At 36.9% G+C, this 21,987-nt stretch overlaps 1 protein-coding gene across 3 annotated transcripts in view; it reads right to left on the bottom strand.

The window, feature by feature from the left end:
• txnrd2.2 (thioredoxin reductase 2, tandem duplicate 2) overlaps window positions 1–21,987 on the bottom strand; it is a 58,944-nt gene that overhangs the window by 10,725 nt on the left and 26,232 nt on the right. For all 3 annotated transcript variants that reach the window (XR_005635828.1, XM_039771511.1, XM_039771510.1), the window contains exons 9-12: window positions 18,597–18,616; window positions 17,603–17,694; window positions 11,879–12,053; window positions 713–849 (exon numbers count right to left, since the gene is read on the bottom strand). Coding sequence is in view for 2 of the 3 variants with exons in the window: in XM_039771511.1 (XP_039627445.1) it covers window positions 713–849; window positions 11,879–12,053; window positions 17,603–17,694; window positions 18,597–18,616 (424 nt within the window). In the remaining variant the exon portion in view is untranslated. The remainder of the gene's footprint in view (window positions 1–712; window positions 850–11,878; window positions 12,054–17,602; window positions 17,695–18,596; window positions 18,617–21,987) is intronic.

The following is a 21,987-nucleotide window of genomic DNA, read 5'->3' as shown; positions in this document are numbered from 1 at the left end:
TTTAAAAAAATAAATACATAAATAATCCTAATAGTCACTAAGACAATAGCACTGACTGGGAAAGGGGATAGCAAAAATGATGTTCTAATTAAAATCATTAAAATTAAATGACTGTAAGAGAACTGTTCTTTGTACACCTTGCTGTCCTCCTCTCAAGTGACTCTCAGCCTTTGGCAGGTTATATCTGTAGTCTTTATATAAATACTTGTCCGTTTTCACTAGTATACCAATGATTAGTTGTTGTGGTATTTACAGAATCTTCCTCCTGATACATACACAGCTCTTAACTGGCCTGTGTAAGACAGTGTGATTTCAGCATAGGCACTGCTTCAGGCTTGTACCTGCTCACAGAAATAAACCTAGTTCTTCTGTACTGAAAAAATGATGAATGGGCAATTTGAGCTTGATAGTCAGTTTACTTCTCTGAGCCACATAATAACATAAGTGCAATATAAATATTTGGGTGTGTGTGTGTGTGTGGGTTTGTTAATACAGCATCTTTTGTGGTGAACACTAATACTGTATACTGCAATTCATAAAACACTACATCATATTAAGAAACATGTATTTTAACACACACAGTCAAACTTTTCCAGGATGAAAAAAGTGACATTTAATCATGGCACTTCATGGTCTGAGAGGACAATAAGTATCTAATATTCCAGACTGAAAACTCAAATGTTAAATGTCTCAATGTTACTCAGATACTCACTTCTGCAATGTCACCAATTGCATATATGTGAGGAACTGAAGTAGCATCATTGGCTGCCACAATAACTTTGCCCGTTTTATTGTTGACCTCCACTCCAATTTTTTCCAGGTTTAGAGCTTTGGTTTCAGGTGCCCTACCTAAAGGAAAAAATCATGAATTAATGCACAGACATGTATAAATCTGACACTTAAGAAAAAATATTCCTATTATGTAAACACTTTAGTATTGGAGATGGTCAATCACTACAGAGTACTTATCATAGCCAACCATTCGTTATTCTAGAAGAACAAAGGTGATTATGTTCACGGCCAAGATCCAGACCATATTGTACAATGCATCTAGAAAGCATAAATGAAATTAAAATTGAGGTTTGGTGGTCAAGAAACAAGTTAAGTACTGTCTACTCATTAAAACATCATAAATATCTGCTGCTGGAAGGCTTTTCTGAGAGGACACAGCAATTATAGTGAGAAGAATTGATATGGAGAAGATACGCTGTTGGCAAAGTTCTTTGCTTATATTAACTGCTGTGACAAAATTGGGGTAAAACTGGCACTATAGCATTTAGGTGATAAACTGAATTTCAACCAGTTTATCTAGGTACTGACAAAGCAACAAAACAAATTAAAAATGTGAAATTGTTCCATGGGCATGACAAGTTAATTGTTATTCATTAAAAAATGTGTTGGTTTCCCCATCCACTGTTATCCTGAAAACATTGCACATTTGCTCCTGGCTGATAGCCACCACTGAGTTTGTATTTCTTGCAGATAACTTTAATTTTGCTAAAATCCTTTGACCCTGAAACAGGGTTGTGAATTATACATTACACAAGCAAAAAAATGTGTTCTGTTTAAAGTACACATAGTCCCAAGGAGTCCAACAACAAAACAAAGATTCTTTTCAACACTGGTCTAATTATCAGTAAACATTTATATGAATCATTCGACTGTACATCTGCCATCTGCCCGCTGGGTCATGTCTGAATGCTTCACATGAGCAGATCTGTGTATAAATGTTCGTCTGCCCCTACCATGCTTCCTGTGGGAGAACTGACTGAAGCTGTCGACATGGAGGACATCTGACTCCCCCTGTCTCGGAAAGAGATGCTAACCTTGCTTGCTTATTTTTATCTTATACCTAACCGATTACACTGAGAGCACCATGCCAAGCATTTCCTGCATCCTGCTTCACTTTTGAACCAAGGTCATTTTTCTGATGCTACAGACTGAGATCAGTTAGCATGAATCCTAGGATTACACAAGCTAACTGGTTTGCATTAAAATACTGCCACCTTGTAGTCACTCTATTTATGCTTTTAATGAGGAACATGAATATTTCTCAAAGCTTATAACAGACATCAGAAAATTGTTAGCACACTGAGAAAAGCTCAGCTAGACAATGGAACAAGGCCTTTATATATTGCTGTGAATCTGCCCTATTAAAGGTCTAAAAAAGATGGATGGATGGATGGATGGAAGGAAGGAAATTAATGTTCCACTTTCAGGTGGCCAGTATTATGTTTGACTCCAGTACATAATTCACTTTTCACTTCACATCAGAAAGAGTTTACTGCCTTTAGTTTAGATGTAGGTGCCTTCCTTTACCACAGCTTTTTACCTGACCTGTACAGCCTTTAATCTACATCTCCAAGTCAAAGTTTTAGCTGTCACAGGCTAGCTTAATTTGTAATTATGACAAAGTGGCATCTAAGTCTTTCAGTAAAAATATTTACTGTATTACATTTATTGGAGCTTTATAAAGCACTTTGTAATGTACAATCACAGATTCGTATTCTACATATTGAACTTTTCTATGGTCAAATGGAGGAAGTGACTTGGTGGTTAGCATTTCTGCCTCAAAGCTTCAAAATCCTAGGTTTGAATCTGGCCTGGGCACTATCTGTGTGTTTTTCTATGTCCTCCCCATGTCTGTGTATATTTTTCTACTTATACTGGAAATTTACTCCCAAATATAAAAGATTTGTGCTAGATTAACTGGAAACTCTAAACTATGTCTTTATGACTAAGTGTGGGTGCATATATGAATGTGGCCTGGGATGGACTGGTGCCCCAGCCAGGTTTGCTTCTTGCCTCATACCCAGCGCCACCAGGAGAAGCAAAATGCTTCTCATGATCTTAAATTGGAATACAAAGTGGATGGAAGAAATGGATTACTTGGAGATATGATGCCAAGAATGTCACTGTGCTATGGTATCACCACATACCAAAGAAATATAATTACAGTACACATTAATTCCAGGCTACAAACTAATAAACCTACTGCCTCATTATTAAAATACAACTCCAAGAAAAAGACTGGTTGGTGTTATTTCTTATAAAATCAAGCATGCTTAACAACTATTTGAAATCCCAGTCAGGGACTAATGTCTATATGACAGATTACGTCTTGGCCAATTGCTTCATTATAACAATAGGCTAAATCAAGAGATGGACACTGGGTGCACTGTGATGAGAGAGATTTCCTACCACCTGACAACAAAGGCTCAACATGACGTATTAAGGCTTTTAAATGGCATGATAACAGCAAAGCTTGGCACAATCTGTCTTTACATTCAATATGTAATAAACTCCAAATAATGAGTAGAAAACAAATAACAATAAAATCAGAAAAATTATGTAATCTTATATATAAACGTCTGTGTGTGGAAGTGTGTGCGTCTGTCCAGCCCAGAAGTGAGAAGTGGAGTCAGGTTAAGGGCTCCACCTCAGAGGATACACAAGCGAGGCGAGCACATAGGCAAAACGAAACATCTGAAGAGAGTCACTTGCTTATCAGCTACTACAGAAGCGTTGCGAGCACGTTGGCAAAACAGTATCCCCTTTACTGTTTCTTCTGCCGCTAATAAACAAGCGAGGCGAGCATGTCGCCAAAATGTAACCTCCGAAAAAAGACTAAATCGCTTATCCACTAATGCACAAGCGATGTGAACACATCAGCAAAATGAACCCTCCTAGGAGAGAGATGCCCAGAGTAGTTCCTTTCAATTAGGTGACATCTCTACATTTCATTTTTTTCTGACGATTTAAATAGTTTCTAGGATCCCATGCTGTACACAGCTAGTTTACATTATAATAAATTACAGAAAATTTATAAAGGAGTAGAAAACAATAATATGTAATTTATAGTATAATAAATTACAGAAAAGTTATAAATAATAAATAACTAATAACGAAGGAAATGCTATGGCACTTGATATGGCAGATATGAGTATCCATGTAAAAATTAAAAAATAGCTGAACACTGTCAAAAAACTGAAGATTTAAGAGAATAAAAATGATACAACTGTATTTATAAATACTACATATGAAATGTGTTTTTTGAACAACAGTGTCTTTGTATAGAAGGTGGATTATGGAGAAGAAGTGAGAATATCAGTAAACCGTAAATACAAATTAATTTAGTCTTTTTTCTATGATTTGCAATACTTCTTTGAAATAAAAGAACACCATCATGAAGACAAAATCAAAAAATCCAGTATTACTGGATCACTCTATATCATATATTTTCCTAGAGTAAGTTTTACATTATTAATTAGCAGAAGTGCTCCTGCTAGATGCCAGGTGTACACCAAATTCCACAACTGCTTGGCTTGTTTCATAATCATCTTCAAAATTCTACTTCTAGGCCATTTTTTGTGGAATATTCTGCTTTGTGGGAATCTTATGTTCCCATCACCTAATAGCACACAAGAGACAATCTAAAAATGACATTTTGACTATTATTTTGTAACATACTCATTTTGGAGTTAAAGGAATTATCCACCATTAAATATTTGTATCTGTTACTTACCCCATATTGTTTGGAGTGATTGTGCAGAAAAAGTATGTTTAATCTCTTGTTTTCATGGAATAACAGAGATCATATTGTATATTCCTGATAAAATGGGCATCAATGGTGATTCTGGTTGAATAGCAGCAAAAAAAAAAAAAACTTAAACTACTCATGTTGCAAACTCATTCAAACATCAGGCATCCAATCATTTGCTCATAACTCCGCAAAACCATATACAGGGTGAGGCAGAAAGGATGGACGTTTTTTACAAAATCACAAAATTGTACATTTTTTCTTACAAAGAAATTTATTGAAAGATTTGAGTTCATATTGAAATAGCATTTGACAAAATCAAGTGTGGAAAACAACATCTCCCATGTGGTGTCCGTTATCACTGATGCATTTCTGAAGGCGTTCATGGAAATTGGCCTCCACTCTTTTCAACATCGCTCTGTCGATTTCAGAGACTTCCACGCAAATGGCTTCCTTCAGTTCCTCCAATGTACGGGGATTATGCTCATATACATGTGCCTTGAGGTGACCCCACAAGAAATAATCCCACATGAATAAGTCAGGGGACCAAGGAGGCCAATGAATGTCACCAAACCTGGAAATGAGGTGACCAGGGAAGAGAGGGCGAATAACATCCAATGATGCTCTAGCTGTGTGGGCTGCCGCCCCATCCTGTTGAAACCACACACGCCGGATGGAAATACGTATTCATCGTAATTCAGGTAAAAAGAAGTTGTTTATCATCTCAATACAGGGCTCCAAGTTCACGGTAACAGCATTCCCATTATCGTCTTCAAAAAAGTAAGGACCAATGACGCAAGTTTTGTCCATAGCGCACTAAACCGTCACTTTCGGGCTGTGCAGCGGTCTTTTGTGCAATTTTTTCGGATTTTCAGGAACCCAATAATGGCAATTCTGTTGATTCACCAAACCATTGAGATGAAAATGAGCTTCATTACTCATGAACAAAATGAGGTTGTCATTTTGCTCAAAAATTGCTTCCATTTCATGTGCTAAGTTCAGTCGCTGTGCGTAATCCCCGGCTTTCAACTGTTGCACAACAGCCAATTTCTAGGGATAGAAATGCAGGTCTAAATGAAAAATATGCCTTAACAAACGATTACTGAGGCCAAATTCAGAAGAATGTTTCCGAGCAGATCGATTTGGACTGCGCAGCAGGGCTAGTCGTATGCTTTCCACATTTTCAGGGGTACGTGTCGTTCGTGTAGCCCCCGGCGGTCTTTTGTTCATTAGTGTACCCCGTGTACGAAGTGCTTTAACCCAACGTAGGATAGTGTTACGAGCGGGAACAGCTTTATTTCTGTGGATATTGAAATGGCAAAGAAACTCACGCTGAACTGCGGTAACAGATTAGTTGTTCTTGACAAAACAGCCGTACGCAAAAACACGGTGTTCTATCGTCCACGGCTCCCTGGCTTCAACTAAAAAGAAAATAAAAAAATGCTAAGACTTCGCGAACCTAATGCCACCTACCACACATCTGTCACTCCACCTAGTGGTGAGTTCTAGCCATTTCAAAGACATCCATCATTTCTGCCTTACCCTGTACTTTAGCTAGAAAAACAGCTCAGGAAATGCTCTTGTGCACAAGGGTAAAGCTTGCTCAAACAGAATCTGGCTTTTGAAGACCCGCCACTGCCCTCATTTATTGGTCACAAGTCCTGCCCAGTAACAGGTCATTCAATGGCTGCCATGGAACTACATGTGACATCAACACTGCAGAGTGTGGTCAAAGAAAGAGGTACCATTACTGTAAAGAGTTCAAACAAAGTAAAGTATGTGGAAAGTATGCTACATACTTTCACAGATATGGGGTGTTTCAATAAGCAGAAGGTCAATTCAACAGTGGAGTTTCACAAACCATTAATGAAAAATTCAGAATCATTTTGTAGGCGTAACAAGGAACTCGTGAGGAGAAAGGCCAGCACCTTCAATTCAAAAGCACAGTCCTATGTGAATGGGATTCTTTCCCGCATGAAAGCATTTGCCAAAAGTGATATAACAATATTTTAGGAAAAATACATGTGGATGGGACCTTGTACACACGAGTAGAAACCTGACAGTATGCAAAATAAGAAATTTGATATTTCTTTCATAGGTGTTTTAATATTTACTGTTGTTCACGCTAGGTTTCCATTGAAGCACACTGTATTACAAACACTGTATACAAACAGATAAAATTAATCATTTTTGGGTGTAGTATTCCTAAATGCAATCCTAATTAAAATAGGTATTGTCCTTTTTATGCAATCATCATTTGGTATTACTGTACTGCCTGCCAATCATTTACTAATGCTGTATAAATGTATTAGTACACATCATCAGTATGTGAACTGTAATATAGTAAATGGTTTTGAACTGCACTTTCAGAGATATTTTAAACAAAATAAAAAAAAAAAAAAACTGGCTCACAGTGAGCTCTAAAGAATGACAAAGATTTTAGCTACAACATGCAGACTAAAGTGCATTTAAACAATGTGAAGTGACTGAAAACGCTGCTATATTTAAACCCCAGCTGTGGTGAAAGAAGAGAAGACACTAAACTTTAATGAGCAACAGTTTCACTTTCAGCTGGTAGTTTAGTGTAATTAAAGACTTAATTAAAACTTTAAATAGTTCTAAAAATACTTTTAGAAAGGCAAACCTCCTGTATTCAGCAAATAAACAAGAATATTTTTTTCTATGACTCGGTCCGTCAGCATTGCCTGGTAAACCATTAAATGTACAAATAAATCATTCTTGCTAATGACTACAGATTAACAGAATAATAATAATAAAAGTCTGTGAAAGTTAGTAACTTGGTGAAACAAGATGTTGTGAAACTCAATTTTTTTTAAGAAAGCATTCCTATTTATTTTTAAAGTTAAAGAGATCTTGGTCTTAAAAGTCAAGTCAGAGAAGGAACAATATGTCTTGTAAAACCTCCCCAGTGCCTTCCACCGTGGAATTAAAATGTTTTCTTTGCCATTAAAAGGAAGCAAGAACTGTAGACAAATAATCAGTCATCTCCATAGGGACGGAGGGTAAACCGACACCCTCCTGCTGCTTGTCTCACCAAATGCATGCTATTTTATGCTCATACCAGTCGAGATACTATTCCCTCTCAGAGAAATCAAATGCATCTATTACTGTCCTTTCTTGTAATCACAATGTGGAATCAAATTAGAACCTATAGCAGAGAAGTTCAAGTTCTTTTATGAATAATTCCCTATATCAAGTGGGCCTGCAATCAATCAAGTCACATTCAGGGCGAGCAGCAGCAAAAAGGGGAGATATACAGGAATGGAAAAATCATCATTACCAATAATCCAAGGAATGAGCAATGATAAAAAGAGAAATATGCTTCAAGAGAAAGCAATTAAGATGATCCAACAAAGAAAGCAAATGTAAAGCCAGAGGTGAATCAAACCTAATGGTAACAGTAAAGCACATCTGGAAAAGTATGCAGCAAAGCATGAGGGAAGAAAGGATAACAAAAAACAGTGGATGATGAAAAAGCATAAAAAGGAGACATGAATTAAGGTGTGAACAAGATGGAGATGTTGGCCGAAACAGTACACAAAAACACCTTGGCTGACTTTTACTGGTTAAGGAGGAGGCATGATTTGTACATGCAGCATGGCAAGAGGGTGGGATTTACTCTTAAGACAGGATCATGCATATCACAAGCAATGCAGTAGACAGAGCCAGAACAAACAGTGAGAAGGCAGCTGCAGGTCTAGAATGCAGTACACATTCTTTAAGTTGTCAGCAGATTGCAGAAAAGAACACTTCCTGAACCAGCAAGTTCCAAGAAGATTCTTAAAATGCTTCCCGGACTCGGTGAAACCCCGACAGACGTAATCAGTGTCTCTAAAGAGGAAAAGTAAATGTAGAGAGAAATAAACAAATCAACCAGCCTGACAAAGTACATTTCAGGAAATCCAGAAAGACAAGAAAGAGGGGCCACTCGGTCGAGGGAAATTCCTGCTACAAAGCATCAGCTTTGCCAATTGCCTGCTTAATGAGCAAAACCCAAAAACAAAGTCTCCATCTTCAATGCTCCTTGGTCATAAACTTTGTCTTGAGTTGATTGTTGAGGCTGCCCAATATAAATTTTCCTTGTCACTGAGCTACAAACACTGAGAAATTTCAATAAATCCAAGCATGTCTAATTTCTAGGCACAGAGACATTTTTATTTACAGTATTAGACATATATAAACTAAAGACCTGTGTGTAAGTGTGTATGGAGCAGTCACTGAGGGCACCTCAGTTTTCACTATGAAAGACCTGTGTGTAGCGAACGCCACTTTGCAACAACAACGTCATGCTAATGACACAGATGAAGGCATACAACTTTGAAACGAAGCAAACAAGTGAAAACACCCCAGCAATGGAGGGCAAGTATTCACTAAAAACCATTGCCTATCTGGAGATATTTTCGTGAGGCAAAGATGAATAGGACTCATATGTATAAGATTCATACATAAGATAAGCATCACCAGTGTCTTCTTACAAAAATAAGTGGGGCAACAAGCACAGGTGGGTCCACATCCTCTGCATTGGGCAATTCTTAAGTGTCAGCTGACGCCACTCAAAGTTCATGAGTATATAGTGAAACTGCTAGGGAGTCTTCGGGTTGTTTTTTTGTCATGAAGGCCATACACAGCTAGTATATATCATATATACTACTATACATTGTTATATGGTCTATAAGAACTGTATATGACAAAGAAAGCCAACTAAAATACAGTTGTAACTAAAATTAAAACTAATTTCATCTGTGCTTAATTCAGCACATGATCCACCCTAATTCCTCAATTCTGGAATGTTTTTTTTTTTATAGTGGGTCGCTAAAATGATCTGACACTCCATCTTAGAAGACACTATCGACCACAAACAAACCAAAGAAATGCAATGATAGATCTCAAAAGGTATAACCTGACTTTCTCAGTTATCCTAGTGGACTTCATACATAAAACTGCCTGTAAAAATTCCCTGAACAAAATTGTTTTTTAATCACTGAATCGTTTTCTTAACTTTAACACATGATTGCTATCTCCCTTGATTGTTTACTTTATTCCTCTCTACATAAAGAACCTGAAGATACAGGTTCCACTTCATTGACAATTCGGTTATTGAACAAGCAGTAGGGGTCTCATTTTATAAAATATTCACACCAACAGATTTGATTTTAAATTTGATCAATGTGAAAATTGACATACAAACTGTGATTAAATAACTCAGATTTACATTTTCATAAACTGGTTAGACTTTTCACACATGAAAACTGCTGGCTGATCCTTATGGACCTCTGCTAGCAGCAGCATCCTACCTTTCACATCTTTACTACTTAAGTCATCTCTCAGTGGCGGTGAAAACTCCCTTGCAACAGGGAAGCAAGTCAGTGAGATTTTACGGAAAGACTGATAAAGTATGTCAAGCTACTCTAAGATAAAACACGCCTGCTGTCTTGAATGTTACTTTGTGCAGTTCACCACAGCTCATCAGTTTCCCCAACAATGAAAGGACTCAAGGTCTAATTAAAATGAAACTTAGTAAGAAGATGGGATTTCCAAAAAAGAAAATTTGCCATACAAGCACCTTAAGCAAATGGACACACTTCAGTAAATTAGAAACATCAAAATTAAATACATGATCAAATTACCTGATGTGTCACTTGCCATTACTCATTGATGATATCTTTCCATTTATGTGGCTTTATATCCTACAATATCTTATATATAAACTTGCACACGTGGAATTGTGTCTGTCTGTCTGGCCCGGAAGTGTGAGGTGGAGTCAGGGTAAGGGCTCCGCCTCCGAGGAAACAGAAAACTCGCTTAGCCGCAAATAACACAAGACAGGCGAACACATCTGCAAAACGAAACCTCAGCAGACAAAGTCGCTTAGCCGCTAACACTAGCAAAATGGCATCCCTTTTACTTTTCCTCCCACCGCTAACGCGCAAGCGATGCCAGCACGTCGGCAAAATGTTATTCTCCTAGGACAGGGATGCCCAGAGTAGTTCCTTTGTTACCCGACATCTCTACACTTCAGTGTTTTTTCCTGACGATTTCAATAGTTTCTAGGACCCGGGGCTTTTTACAGCATGGGCTTACGCAGCTAATAAGAGTATATGAGGACAGTCATAGGATGGAAACAAAATAATTATTCACATTCAGATACATTTTCTAAGAATTTGTGGTTTGTAAATAACTCTCAAGTAGGTCGTATTTAAGAACTTTTTCTAAATAAATAATTTTAAGGAACTTTTAGAAAACAAATCAACCATTTAATTTTGGATCATTGTATGAATGCTTTTTTAAATGAGGTCCCAGGTTATTTATCCCAAATATTTTTTCACCCATGAGAGAATATTTAATGTACTAAAATCATACAGTAATTTTATTAGAATTCCATTACATAATAAAAGCTGTGAAGTTTTCACAGGTTTGCACCCTTAAGAATATTCTGAATAAGTTTCCAGAAATGAATGTTTACATTAAGAGTTTCAGACTTCCACAATGAGAAATTAATCAACTTGAGACAGGAAGGTCTGAAGAATATTATTGCCATTTATAATATTAACATTTATATGACAAAAATAATAAAATAACTTAATGAAAATTCAACATTGCATTCTTTGGTACCCTTTGAACTTTTCAAAATTATAAGACCACCATATAATTAAGTTTTGACTTGTTGCCTAAGACGACTGTATACCCACAGTTTTTGGAGAAATGATACCATCCAGCTCCTGCTAGCACTCAGTTACCCAGGGCTAAATGTTATATTACCCAAACTACCAGTGACCACTTCAAGTCAAACAACTTGATAAAATGCAAGGAGCTGGTTTAAAAAAATCATTACTTTTTAAAAGGAGTACCTTACCTCTTACACAATATTTTGTTAATGCCTATAACTATAATACTTGCGTACAAGTCAAGCAGAAACCACAAAAATAGCAGGGATGTATTTTATGACCAGTGATCATTACTCTTTAAGGTCCTAAAATGTGGATTTGTGAATTGTGTTGTTTTAAACATAAGTTAATTGTATTTTAACTGACTTGTACTGCTTTGCATTTAAATGATCTTACTAAGCTGTGCAAAACCTGGCCTGATAACAAACGAAAATTAAAGTTGTCAGTTGATTTTAAAAAAGGAAAGGAATAAAAGGACAGCCAGCAAGTACACTGCAACACTGGCCATAGTTATGGCCAGTGAGCTTCCACCTGTTACCACCAATCACTCCATGAATCTTGAAAGAATGAATAAGCACAGTGCTTATGCTCTAAATGAGGGAGAAAGCATCTTGTTACCACAGACATTTAACAACCAACTCCACGGTCTTACCTACAGCCCACAGTACTGTGTCAAAGTGTGCTTTGCCCTCCTGGCCAGACTCCAGGTGCCTCCAAGTGGTCTGCAGCTGTCCCGTAGGCATCCTTTCCACTTTAGTGGGAACACACTTCCATAAGAACTTGGTGCCATTTGATTCCATATAATCAGTCACGAGGTGGGCCATTTGCTAGAATGAAAAGTTGTTTAGTGATCGAAAATGAGACTGTGCCAGCTTTTGAAAATATCTGAATTACATAAGTGATCAATTTAGTTATCTCCTCTTCTAAAATTATATTAATTAAAAACAAATCTAAAAGTTAAAAATATGGAAACACAGTTCCTGGCTAACCTGGAAGCAGCTGGTTCTATAAAGAACTGCAGGCAAAATTTCATTGGAATGGCTTCAGAAACAATATTTTCAAAAGACAATTAAAAAACAGGTGTCAAAAAAAAGTGTAATGTCAGACTATATAACGGCAACAATGTAAATGATAGCTTATCAGCAAACACCTCATATATTAAGCAGAAAAGTAATTATGTCTTATCAATCCATAAAACATCTATCCGTTACTGAAAAATCTTTACCCCAAGTGTCAACAATTAACTGAAGAAGCAGTTGTCCTATACACAGATTGTAATGCATATTTGAAGGAAGTTTCCTATTTTTTTAACCAAAGGAATTCACAGTAGCACAGCTTTGGAACTGTAAGCCCATGGATGTAATTTCTATCCTTTAACTCTGACAAAATACTTGTAAATACTCTTTGAGACAGGAGAATTTGTCGTCTTGAAGAATCTAAGAAATATTCTAATTTGCTTAGTATTTGCACAAAAAAAAAGATGTTATTTTAAAGCGACAGCATTTAAGGCCTTAGAAAGCAGAATTAATCAATACAGTATGTACTATAAAGGCTGAGGTGTTCTATCTCAAAAATTAATCTATAGCTTCTTTCTAAGCATTATTTGCTACTCTTCTTGCTTATTTCTGATTATATATCTAATCTAAGACATCTTAAAATTAATGACATGGTGCCATCTTGGGGATGACCAATAGTAAAGTCAAAACCACGAGAGTCAAGGGCGGCTGGCACCTGGGTTCAACATTTAGACATTTAACCCAAGTGAATGAAGATCTTTTAAAAGAGTATTGTTTTCTGAAGTCATGTCAAAACAAAATTAGAGTTATTGAGGAGTACTGTACCTGAAGTAGATAGCAAGGAAACATTTGGAAATTAAAGATTTACATGTATTGTATTACGACTTAATCTAAAAGTAATATAGAACTGTTTTTCAGAAAGCAGTATTTTGCAGACTCAGGCATGAATGATAGAAAATTAAAAATTTAAAGAAATTCTGAATTCCATGTACAAATCTATTGAGTGTGATGCAGATGGGATGAGAATCAGCACCTATGAATCTAAGGTCACTGTCCTCTCTTGAGTAAGTAGCTACCACAAGTGAAGGACTCAGGTTCTTACTCAAACAAAAAGAACAGATCATGAGATTGAGCAATGAATTGGTGCACCTGCAGTTTTGCTAACATTGTGCAGGACTGTCATGGTAAAGGCAGAATTAGGTCCTCAATTTACTGCTGAGTCTACATCCCATACTCGCCTAAGATCACAATGTTAGTGACCAAAAGAATGAAATTGGGAGTACATACTGCAAAAATTGTAATCTCTTCTATGTGTTACTCAGTGCACTTTCCATGATACAGTGAAGAACACAGCAACACAAAACATTGGGATAGAACCACTGCTTTTTCAGATCAAGAGGACCAAGTTTACTTAGATTGCACCCTTTTGCATTCCAAGGGGTAGACCCAGAACACAATGGAGGCCTGGGAGTGTCTGGGAATTCCCCAGAAGGTGTTGGAAGAAACTAGTAACACTTCAGTGGCCTGGACAGTCCAGGTTATCATGTTACTAGCATTACCCTCATTGAAAAAGGTGGAGAGACGATAATGACATGGGCTGAAAGTAACCAACGGGTATTTTAAAGAGGAAAATATTATACATTCTTCACTTTTAATTGTGCAACTACCAAAGATAAATCCATATCAAAGGAACCTAACGTTAAAAATTCTGAAGAGTTCTGGCACAGTAAACTTGCTACTTACAGAAACAATTTCTCGCTTTTTCTATAATATCCATAAACCCCCCCTTTTCCATTTGATAGTAGTACTTTTTCATACACTGCTGGCAAAGGATGTTTGCCAAGACAAAGACAGAGAGATAACAATCAAGGAATTTTGAGTGTGACATCTAATTTAGAAATATTGTTGACGGCTGTGCAGATAAAACTCAGATTATGTATAGCTACAGTAGCAGGGAGATTAGTGTTCACTGAAGTGAAGTGTTACTCTTCCTGAATCCTGCAATCTTAACATGCAGATTATGTCAGTTAGGCAACTAGACCCTGATGATTTCATCTGGATACTTCATCTGACAGCAAATTATAGTAAAGTAGGTGGGTGGTAGGAGATTACTGAACGTTAATTATTATTTACTCAGTGTTATAAGTTCCTATGTGATCACTACATTTTTATTTCGTTGGATGTTCCTCAATAAAATAAACACCCTGGCTGTTTACTCCACTAAGGATATATTTTATTTTTACTCAAATGGCACAGACGTTGCCAATACGATTTATGACTGAGAACATTTTACATCTGCAAAGTTCCCAGTTATATAAAGGTGTACACAAAAGTCTTTATTTTTAATCTTAACTTTTCAAGGGATGTAGGATTTTGAGGACATTTTGATACAAATTTGTTTTCACATTTTCTCTACTTCAAAAACAAAATTTCAAATTAAAATAAAAAGCTGTTTTTGGTATTGAAAAACTTTTAAAAGTGCAGTTAATTCTGAAACACAGAAGAAAATGAAAAGAGAACATGAAGAAATGTAGTTCATGCTCTTCCTTTATGAAATCAATTCTGAGGTTGGGCCACAAATCAAAGAGTATAATGAGTTTTAGTTGTGGCACAAACCAAGGATCAAGTTTCCTTGATTAATATCAGGAACAATGTGTTGTCCAGAGTTTTGACTGAATGATTGCAAGGCGACCCTGTAATTAGTTTCAAACTTATTATCTTTATTCCTCTCTGAACAAGCATTGGACAAGTCATAATGTAAACTGGTCTGCTGTTCTAAATTACTTGACTTGAGACATTCATTTATTTATTTGAATAATTCTCACAGGGCAGACATTCATTTATCATTGACACAGGATTTCAATCATTTTACCAACCAGTCTCCAGCCAGGACTGCTAACTGCTACTGCCTCTAGTGGTTCCACTGCTCAATATTTCTTCAGCATTGCATCTCTAACCTTATCCTAAGGATGATATTGCTACTTAACAACAGAAAATAAACAAATATTTCAAATTAAAGTGAAAGATTATTTAGAGAGAACTACGACCGTGTAAGTACAAATAAATTGCTAACAGATACTTTCAAATATTTTGTTGTACATTAAGACATTTAGTTAAATTCTGCAGTTGCCCCCACACTCATCAATTTGCAGTCAATGAATTTAGTAGCAGAGTGTTGTACGGCGTTAACCATTATGGATGCAATAAGAAGTCAAACCAAATGACACCTTTTATTGGTTAACTGAACTGATTACAACATGCAAGCTTTCAAGGCAGCTCAGGCCCCATCTTCTGACTACAACTAGGCTTTTGCTTGTCATTGTGTTCATCTAATATAAATTAACTTAGTGACTAAAAGCAAACTAGGCAGTGTACAAAGAAATTTATTAAAAAGAAAAAGAATGGCTTAGCAGAAATGTACAAAATAATAATGAACTGTCAATAAGAGAAATGTAAAAAGTTAGCAATGAGAACAAAGGCAGCAGCAAAACACAGTAAATGGTAGTAAATGATTATAATAAAATGAGTGGCAAAAGCACTTTTTATCAGTCCCAAATCTGTCTTGGAACCAATGACTAACAGCATCACCCATTAACACAATACGGATATTCTAAAATTGCACTACACCAGATCATCACCAATTATAGTCACTCTCATCTGTTACTTTTTAAGGACAGTTTGCTTCAACAAAGACACCTAAAGAAGCCCTGCCTATGTGACATCAGGACCGCTTTGTGGCTAACTAGTGTCCACTGAATTACTACATTAAGATACCCCGTCACTGCCCATTCTACAATTTCCACAGGCAATTAGAAATGCTTGTTTGGATATGCTACAGGGCACCAATTGGAAGCATGTCACAACACTCTTTTGCCAATGTCTGTCAGTCAGTACTAGAAAAACTATTTTCCTAGATGCCAAGAAGCCTATATTATTGCACAAAGTAAAAACTTGAATTCAAGGAATCTAATTTTATTATATGTTTTTGATTAGTAATACAAATAATTCAGTTCAAAGTGACCTTAGAACATATTCCACAAGTGGAATTATGCATTGTGATGCAATGTGTCAGGCATTAAAAAAAGCACCTGCTGCACTGGCACCACCAAATTTTTCAAGGTGACCCATTTGATAAGATGCTTTGAAGTCAATCCAGCAGCACTGTCAAAGGACTCTTTTAAAAGGACTTTTAACACCAATTTTTATTAATAATGAATATGACTTCTGAATAGGCACTGAGAATATCGATACCAGAGCTTGATCAAGAGGAAAAGTATCCAATTTAGTAAAATAAAAATAAATACCAGAGGAAGATCATATCCACTATGGAGAGGTGCTGGCTGAAGCAATTAAACTTTGACACTGGAGTTTGCAAAACTGCACAGCATTAAACTTTTTTTACTTACCTGCCTCAGGCATGTTTGTGTGATTGACAACTACAGCAGGAATCTAGTGGAGAGGCTGACGTTGTTAATCCCGTTATTTTAAGACAATGACAGCTACAGCTTTTTGGTTTAAGAAAGGGAAACCAGTAATTTCCTCTTTACAGAATCTTAGCATGACAAAACAATTGTTTGAAAAAATTACTCAGCCATGGGCTACCACTCTGCTCTTACAAGATTGAATCTAATCATACTTAACCTGGTACACAGTTCCAGTATTTTTACAAAGGCCTCTAAAAAGTATCATGAAATTCCTGGAATTAATCTGCTTTACTGATATTTTGGTATATTGACCTATTGTTTTGTTTGATTATAAGACAATATGTATATGTATAAATACATACTAAAAATAAAAAAACTTCAGTGGGAATTAATAACCAAGTCAAAGACCTTGTGTCTCGATAGCCATTAAATCGCTGTACTGTATTCAAAGAAATATCTCAAATAAAATTATGTCCTCTATCTAGGGCTTGTACCGCAAAGATCAAGCATCCTGGGCTCTAATCCCATGTCTTGACGGCATCCCTTTGGAGCAGACATATACTCATTGTATCTGCATGCATTTCTTTCTAAGTATTTCATTTTTTCTCCCATATCAAATATATTTATAGGCTAGTTAATTGAAGATTCTAAATTAGCCCTCTTGAGGCCATGCATGCGAGTGAGCCCTGTGACACAATGGTGCAATTTCCACCGTTGATTCCTGTCTTGTCCTCAGTGTTTTGGACCCCACAACCCTGAACCAGATTAGGCAGGTTTGAAAATGTTGTTCTGCCTACGTACATGCACCATTTAAAGCTATGTTTCCTTTTGTAACAGCAACAGTGTACCAAGTATGCTTGATGAAAATCAAACAGAAATTTATATAGGGTACGATAAAAAGGAAAGCTTATTTCAAATAGAATGTAAAAATAGTACCTGATCAAATCCTCGTAGTGGAATGCTTCTCACCATCACAGAGACATCTAACTCGATTCCTGTGAGAAAGCCAGCACACTCCAGAGCAACATCTTGCATTTTTAAGTTAAAAGCAAATAAATAAAATAAATAAATAAATAAAAACACAATACATTTCACAGGGTTAGTGGAAAATGCAGCGAAATGGCTGAGGTCCTAGAAAATAAGGATTAAGAAACCATTTGAGAGAAACATTTGAGAAAAAAAAAAAATCTTTTACAAGGCTACCATCTATTCTAAAACAAACTGTTCTATTCCATAAAACCAGCCTCTTCAAACAGCATAAACTCTAGAAGTGATATAATTAGACTTCTCTCAGATACTGTAAAATAATTTTGAATAACTACATTTTAATGAAGGCCAGTGGATGAATCTATGGGTAACTTTGTAATATACTATATCCCTTATTTTGTCCTATGCGTCTAGAGAGAAATATAACCAGAGTCCTTCTGGTTGGATGCATTTTCTGGAGCCCAACCTCCCATTATGAGACACATAGAAATGTTACCAATGAATCTTTGCTTTCAGTAATAATGTGCATCATGTCCCAAGACAAACCCAACTTCAGTGTTTGAAAATGTGCTTATCACCTTCTTTATTCTTTTATTTTATGCTGCCTTGAAACAGTTAAAAATTGTTAATAGAAATAAAGAAAAAGACCTTATTTTATGCAAACATGGAGTAAAGACCTGCTGTTGAAATCACTAAAAATTAAATTTAAGTGCCTTAAAAATATAAATGGACATCTTATTTACAGATAAAAAATGTGCATTGATTTGTGTATTTTAATTCATGCTGAATATTAATTATACACACACACACACCCAATACCTCGAACACTAATGTTTCTTTAAAAAAATAAAAAAAAAGGAAAGAAAAAAAACTCTACTTGTAAATTATTTTGAGCATTGATTACAACAAAGAAAGAGGTCTGCGGCAACCTTTAAAAGGATACAGCTTGCACCAACAACTAACCTACAAGGGTAAGAGTAGAATAATGATGAAAATGCAGACAGTGATGACGCAATACAGCAGTACACAACAGGTTTCTTAAAGCAAACTGGCAGAGGTTTTGCCCTGCAGGCTAAAGCAATTAGCAAGACCTAATGAAAAAAAGGAAATCTGAAGACAGAATGCTTTGTCAGTTTCTGTATTGCTTATGCATATCATTTCGCATTACTTTATCTGAACGCTCATCTATTGTCAAACATTCAGCCTCATTCTAACTCACTGTGCCATTTCTCCATTTTTGGAAAAGTTACATGAATTGTGCATATTTGCTTGTATCCATGCAACACATAGTATAAAGCCAAGAGCTAGAGCACATGTGGACTACAAAAAAGCACTTAGATCTAGTCCACATATGCAACAAAAAACACACAACAAGAGTGCAGAACAAGGCTGTGTGTGGGCTCACTGAATCATAACTTTAATCCATTTCAAAGATAAGGTGCTGCCAGAACAGATAATTGTAATGTCATCACTAATCCCCACATCTTCTAAAACACGATATCCCTGCTTCGATATTCTCCTAATATAGCTTGTTAATTCCACCGCCTCCATTATCTATGGCTTTAGGTGGAGTATGTCACTCCTTTTCAAGCTTCCTTTTTGTTCATTCTGACAGATGAGTGCCTTGGAGCATTTCATGTGAAGAAAACAGGCAAATTTTATAAAAACATTGCTGCTTGCCACTGTCCAGTTAATGTATATCTGTACTTAACAAGTATTGTAAATGGGCTTAAAGGATTAAAAAGAGGCTTTGGAACAATTTCAGAGATTTACAGCTGAGATGTTCTTTTGAGAGAAAAAAAAAATGGCTGCTACAAAGTGCTCTACATAATCCATACAGATTTGTTTACGTTTTGTGAAAAGAAAAATAAACTAAGTGAATTTCCTGATACAGTATGTGCATATTAGAAACATCTGAGTAGCCTGGTGAGATTTATGAAAGATAGATAGATATAGATAGGGTGGCCAGATCTAATTATGCAATTTTCATTACACTATAACATAAGTTTATTACATAGAAAATCATCCGAAAAATATCGGACCATTGAGAAGTGTGCGAACTGACATCATGAAGAATCGTCTTTGCGCCGAAGTGGAATCGTCCCCGCATAAATCAAAGTCATCCAGACTATCTGGATCTGCATTATATATACATATATATATATATACACACACACACACACACACATATACACACATATATATATATATATATATATATATATATATATATATATATATATATATATATATATATATACACACCCCCACACACTATATTGACAAAAGTTTTGGAACACACCTATTAATTACTGAATTTAGGTGTTTCAATCAGACCCATTGCCACAGGGGTATAACGTCAAGTACCTAGCTATGCAGTCTCGATTTACAAACATTTGTGAAACAAAATGGGTCGTTCTGAAGAGCTAAGCGACTTCAAGCGTGGTACTGTGATAGGATGCCACCTTTGCAATAAGACAGTTCGTGAAATTTCATCCCTGCTGTATATTCCACGGTCAACTGTAAGTGGTATTATTACAAAAGAGGAAGCATTTAAGAAAGGCAACTCAGCCACGAAACAGAAGACCACGTAAAGTTGTAGAGTGGGGTCAATGATTGCTAAGGTGATTACATAGCTGAAGAGTTCCAAACTTCCACTGGCATTAATGTAAGTACAAAAATTGTGTGGCAGGAGCTTCATGGAGTGGGTTTCTATGGTTTAGCAGCTGCATGCAAGCTTCATATCACTAGGTCCAATGCCAAGCGTTAGATGGAATGGTGTGAAGCACACTGCCAATGGATTATGGAAACATGTTCTATGGAGTTACAAGTCGCGCTTCTCTGTTTGGCGTCAGATGGGTGAATCCTGGTTTGGCAGATGCTGGTAGACCGTTGTCACAGTTGAGAAGTTTGGTTGAGGAGAGATAATGGTGTGGGGCAGTTTTTCTAGGTTTGGGCTAGGCCCCTTCCTTCCAGTGAAGAGCAACCATAATGCTTTGGCATACCAAGATATCTTGGACAATGCTTCCAACTTTGTGAAAATAGTTTGGGGAAGGCCCTTTTCTATTCCAGCATGACTGTGCCCCAATGCACAAAGCTAAAGATAAGGCTGGATGAGTTAGGTGTGGAAGAACTTGTCTGGCCCACAAAGTGGCCTGATCTTAACCCCATAAAACATCTTTGGGGTGAACTGGAATAGAGACTGCAAGCCATGCCTTCTTGTCCAACATCAGTGCCTGACCTCATAAATGCTCTACAGAATAACTGGGCGCAAATGCAAACAGAAACACAAAATCTTGTGGAAAGCCTTCCAAGAAGAATGGGAGCTGTTATCGCTGCAAAGGGGGGACCAACACCATATTAAAATTTATGTATTTGAATGCAAAGTCATTAAAGTTCCTGTTGGTGTAATGGTTCGGCATCCCAATTCTCGGATTACCTCGGCTACAGACAGAACACACAGACCAACAATGTCCAGAATACACACATTTATTGTTCTTTGGCACAGCATAGTGCACAAACCCCAATAAAGCTCTGTCTTTTCTCTGACCGCCTCTACTCCTCTCCCACAAGCTCTGTCTTCTTCCTCCTGACTCCGGCTCGCTTGCTGGAGTGAGGCGGCCTCTTTTATAAAGCACCTGGAAGTGCTCCTCGATCAAGTTCAGGCAGCGTTTCCTGGTGTGACTGAAGTGCTGCATGGGAGTCTGGTTCCTCTTCTGGCAGCTCTTCCAGTGAGGTGGAAGTGCTGTAGACCATGGCTCTGGAACTGTCCAGGCGCCCCATGGTGGTGGCCAAGGGCCCGCGCAGAGTTGAGCTTCAAAGCTCCAGTCCTGTGGCCCTGATGTAAACCAGCGGGGCTGCCCTCTCGTGTCCCAGGGGAGGCACTGCTGGTAATATGTCCACTCCCCTGGTCCTCTGCTCCTCTCCTAAAAAATCCCCGGCCGCCTATCACACTATATATATATTTATTTAAATGAAACCTACTGTTGCATTACACTTCACACAGAAAGTGTTATGTAATGAAGAGAAACACAAAGGATAAGTGTAGCACAGTACAAGTTATTTTTCATAATTGTGGTATATTGGGTTTACCGTGCCTTCATAAGTGTGAACTGCACATTCGTAAATATAACCCAAGGTAGAGAGCAAGTTTTGAAGTGGCAATAATTTTAGACAAACAAACTTACTTAGGTGAAAAAAGTGTCACAGAATAACTGTAATACAATAATATGAATTTGAATCGCCAAACTGTACCAAATAGTTAAAAACAAATTTCACAGTATCCGTGTTACTGCACTAGAATCAGTCAAACAGTCTACACATACTTACATGCT

This window comes from Polypterus senegalus, chromosome 12 (genome assembly GCF_016835505.1).
Source record: "Polypterus senegalus isolate Bchr_013 chromosome 12, ASM1683550v1, whole genome shotgun sequence".
NCBI lineage: Eukaryota > Metazoa > Chordata > Cladistia > Polypteriformes > Polypteridae > Polypterus > Polypterus senegalus.
The sequence above is the reverse complement of the archived record's forward strand: the minus strand, read 5'-3'. Positions and strand labels throughout refer to the sequence as shown.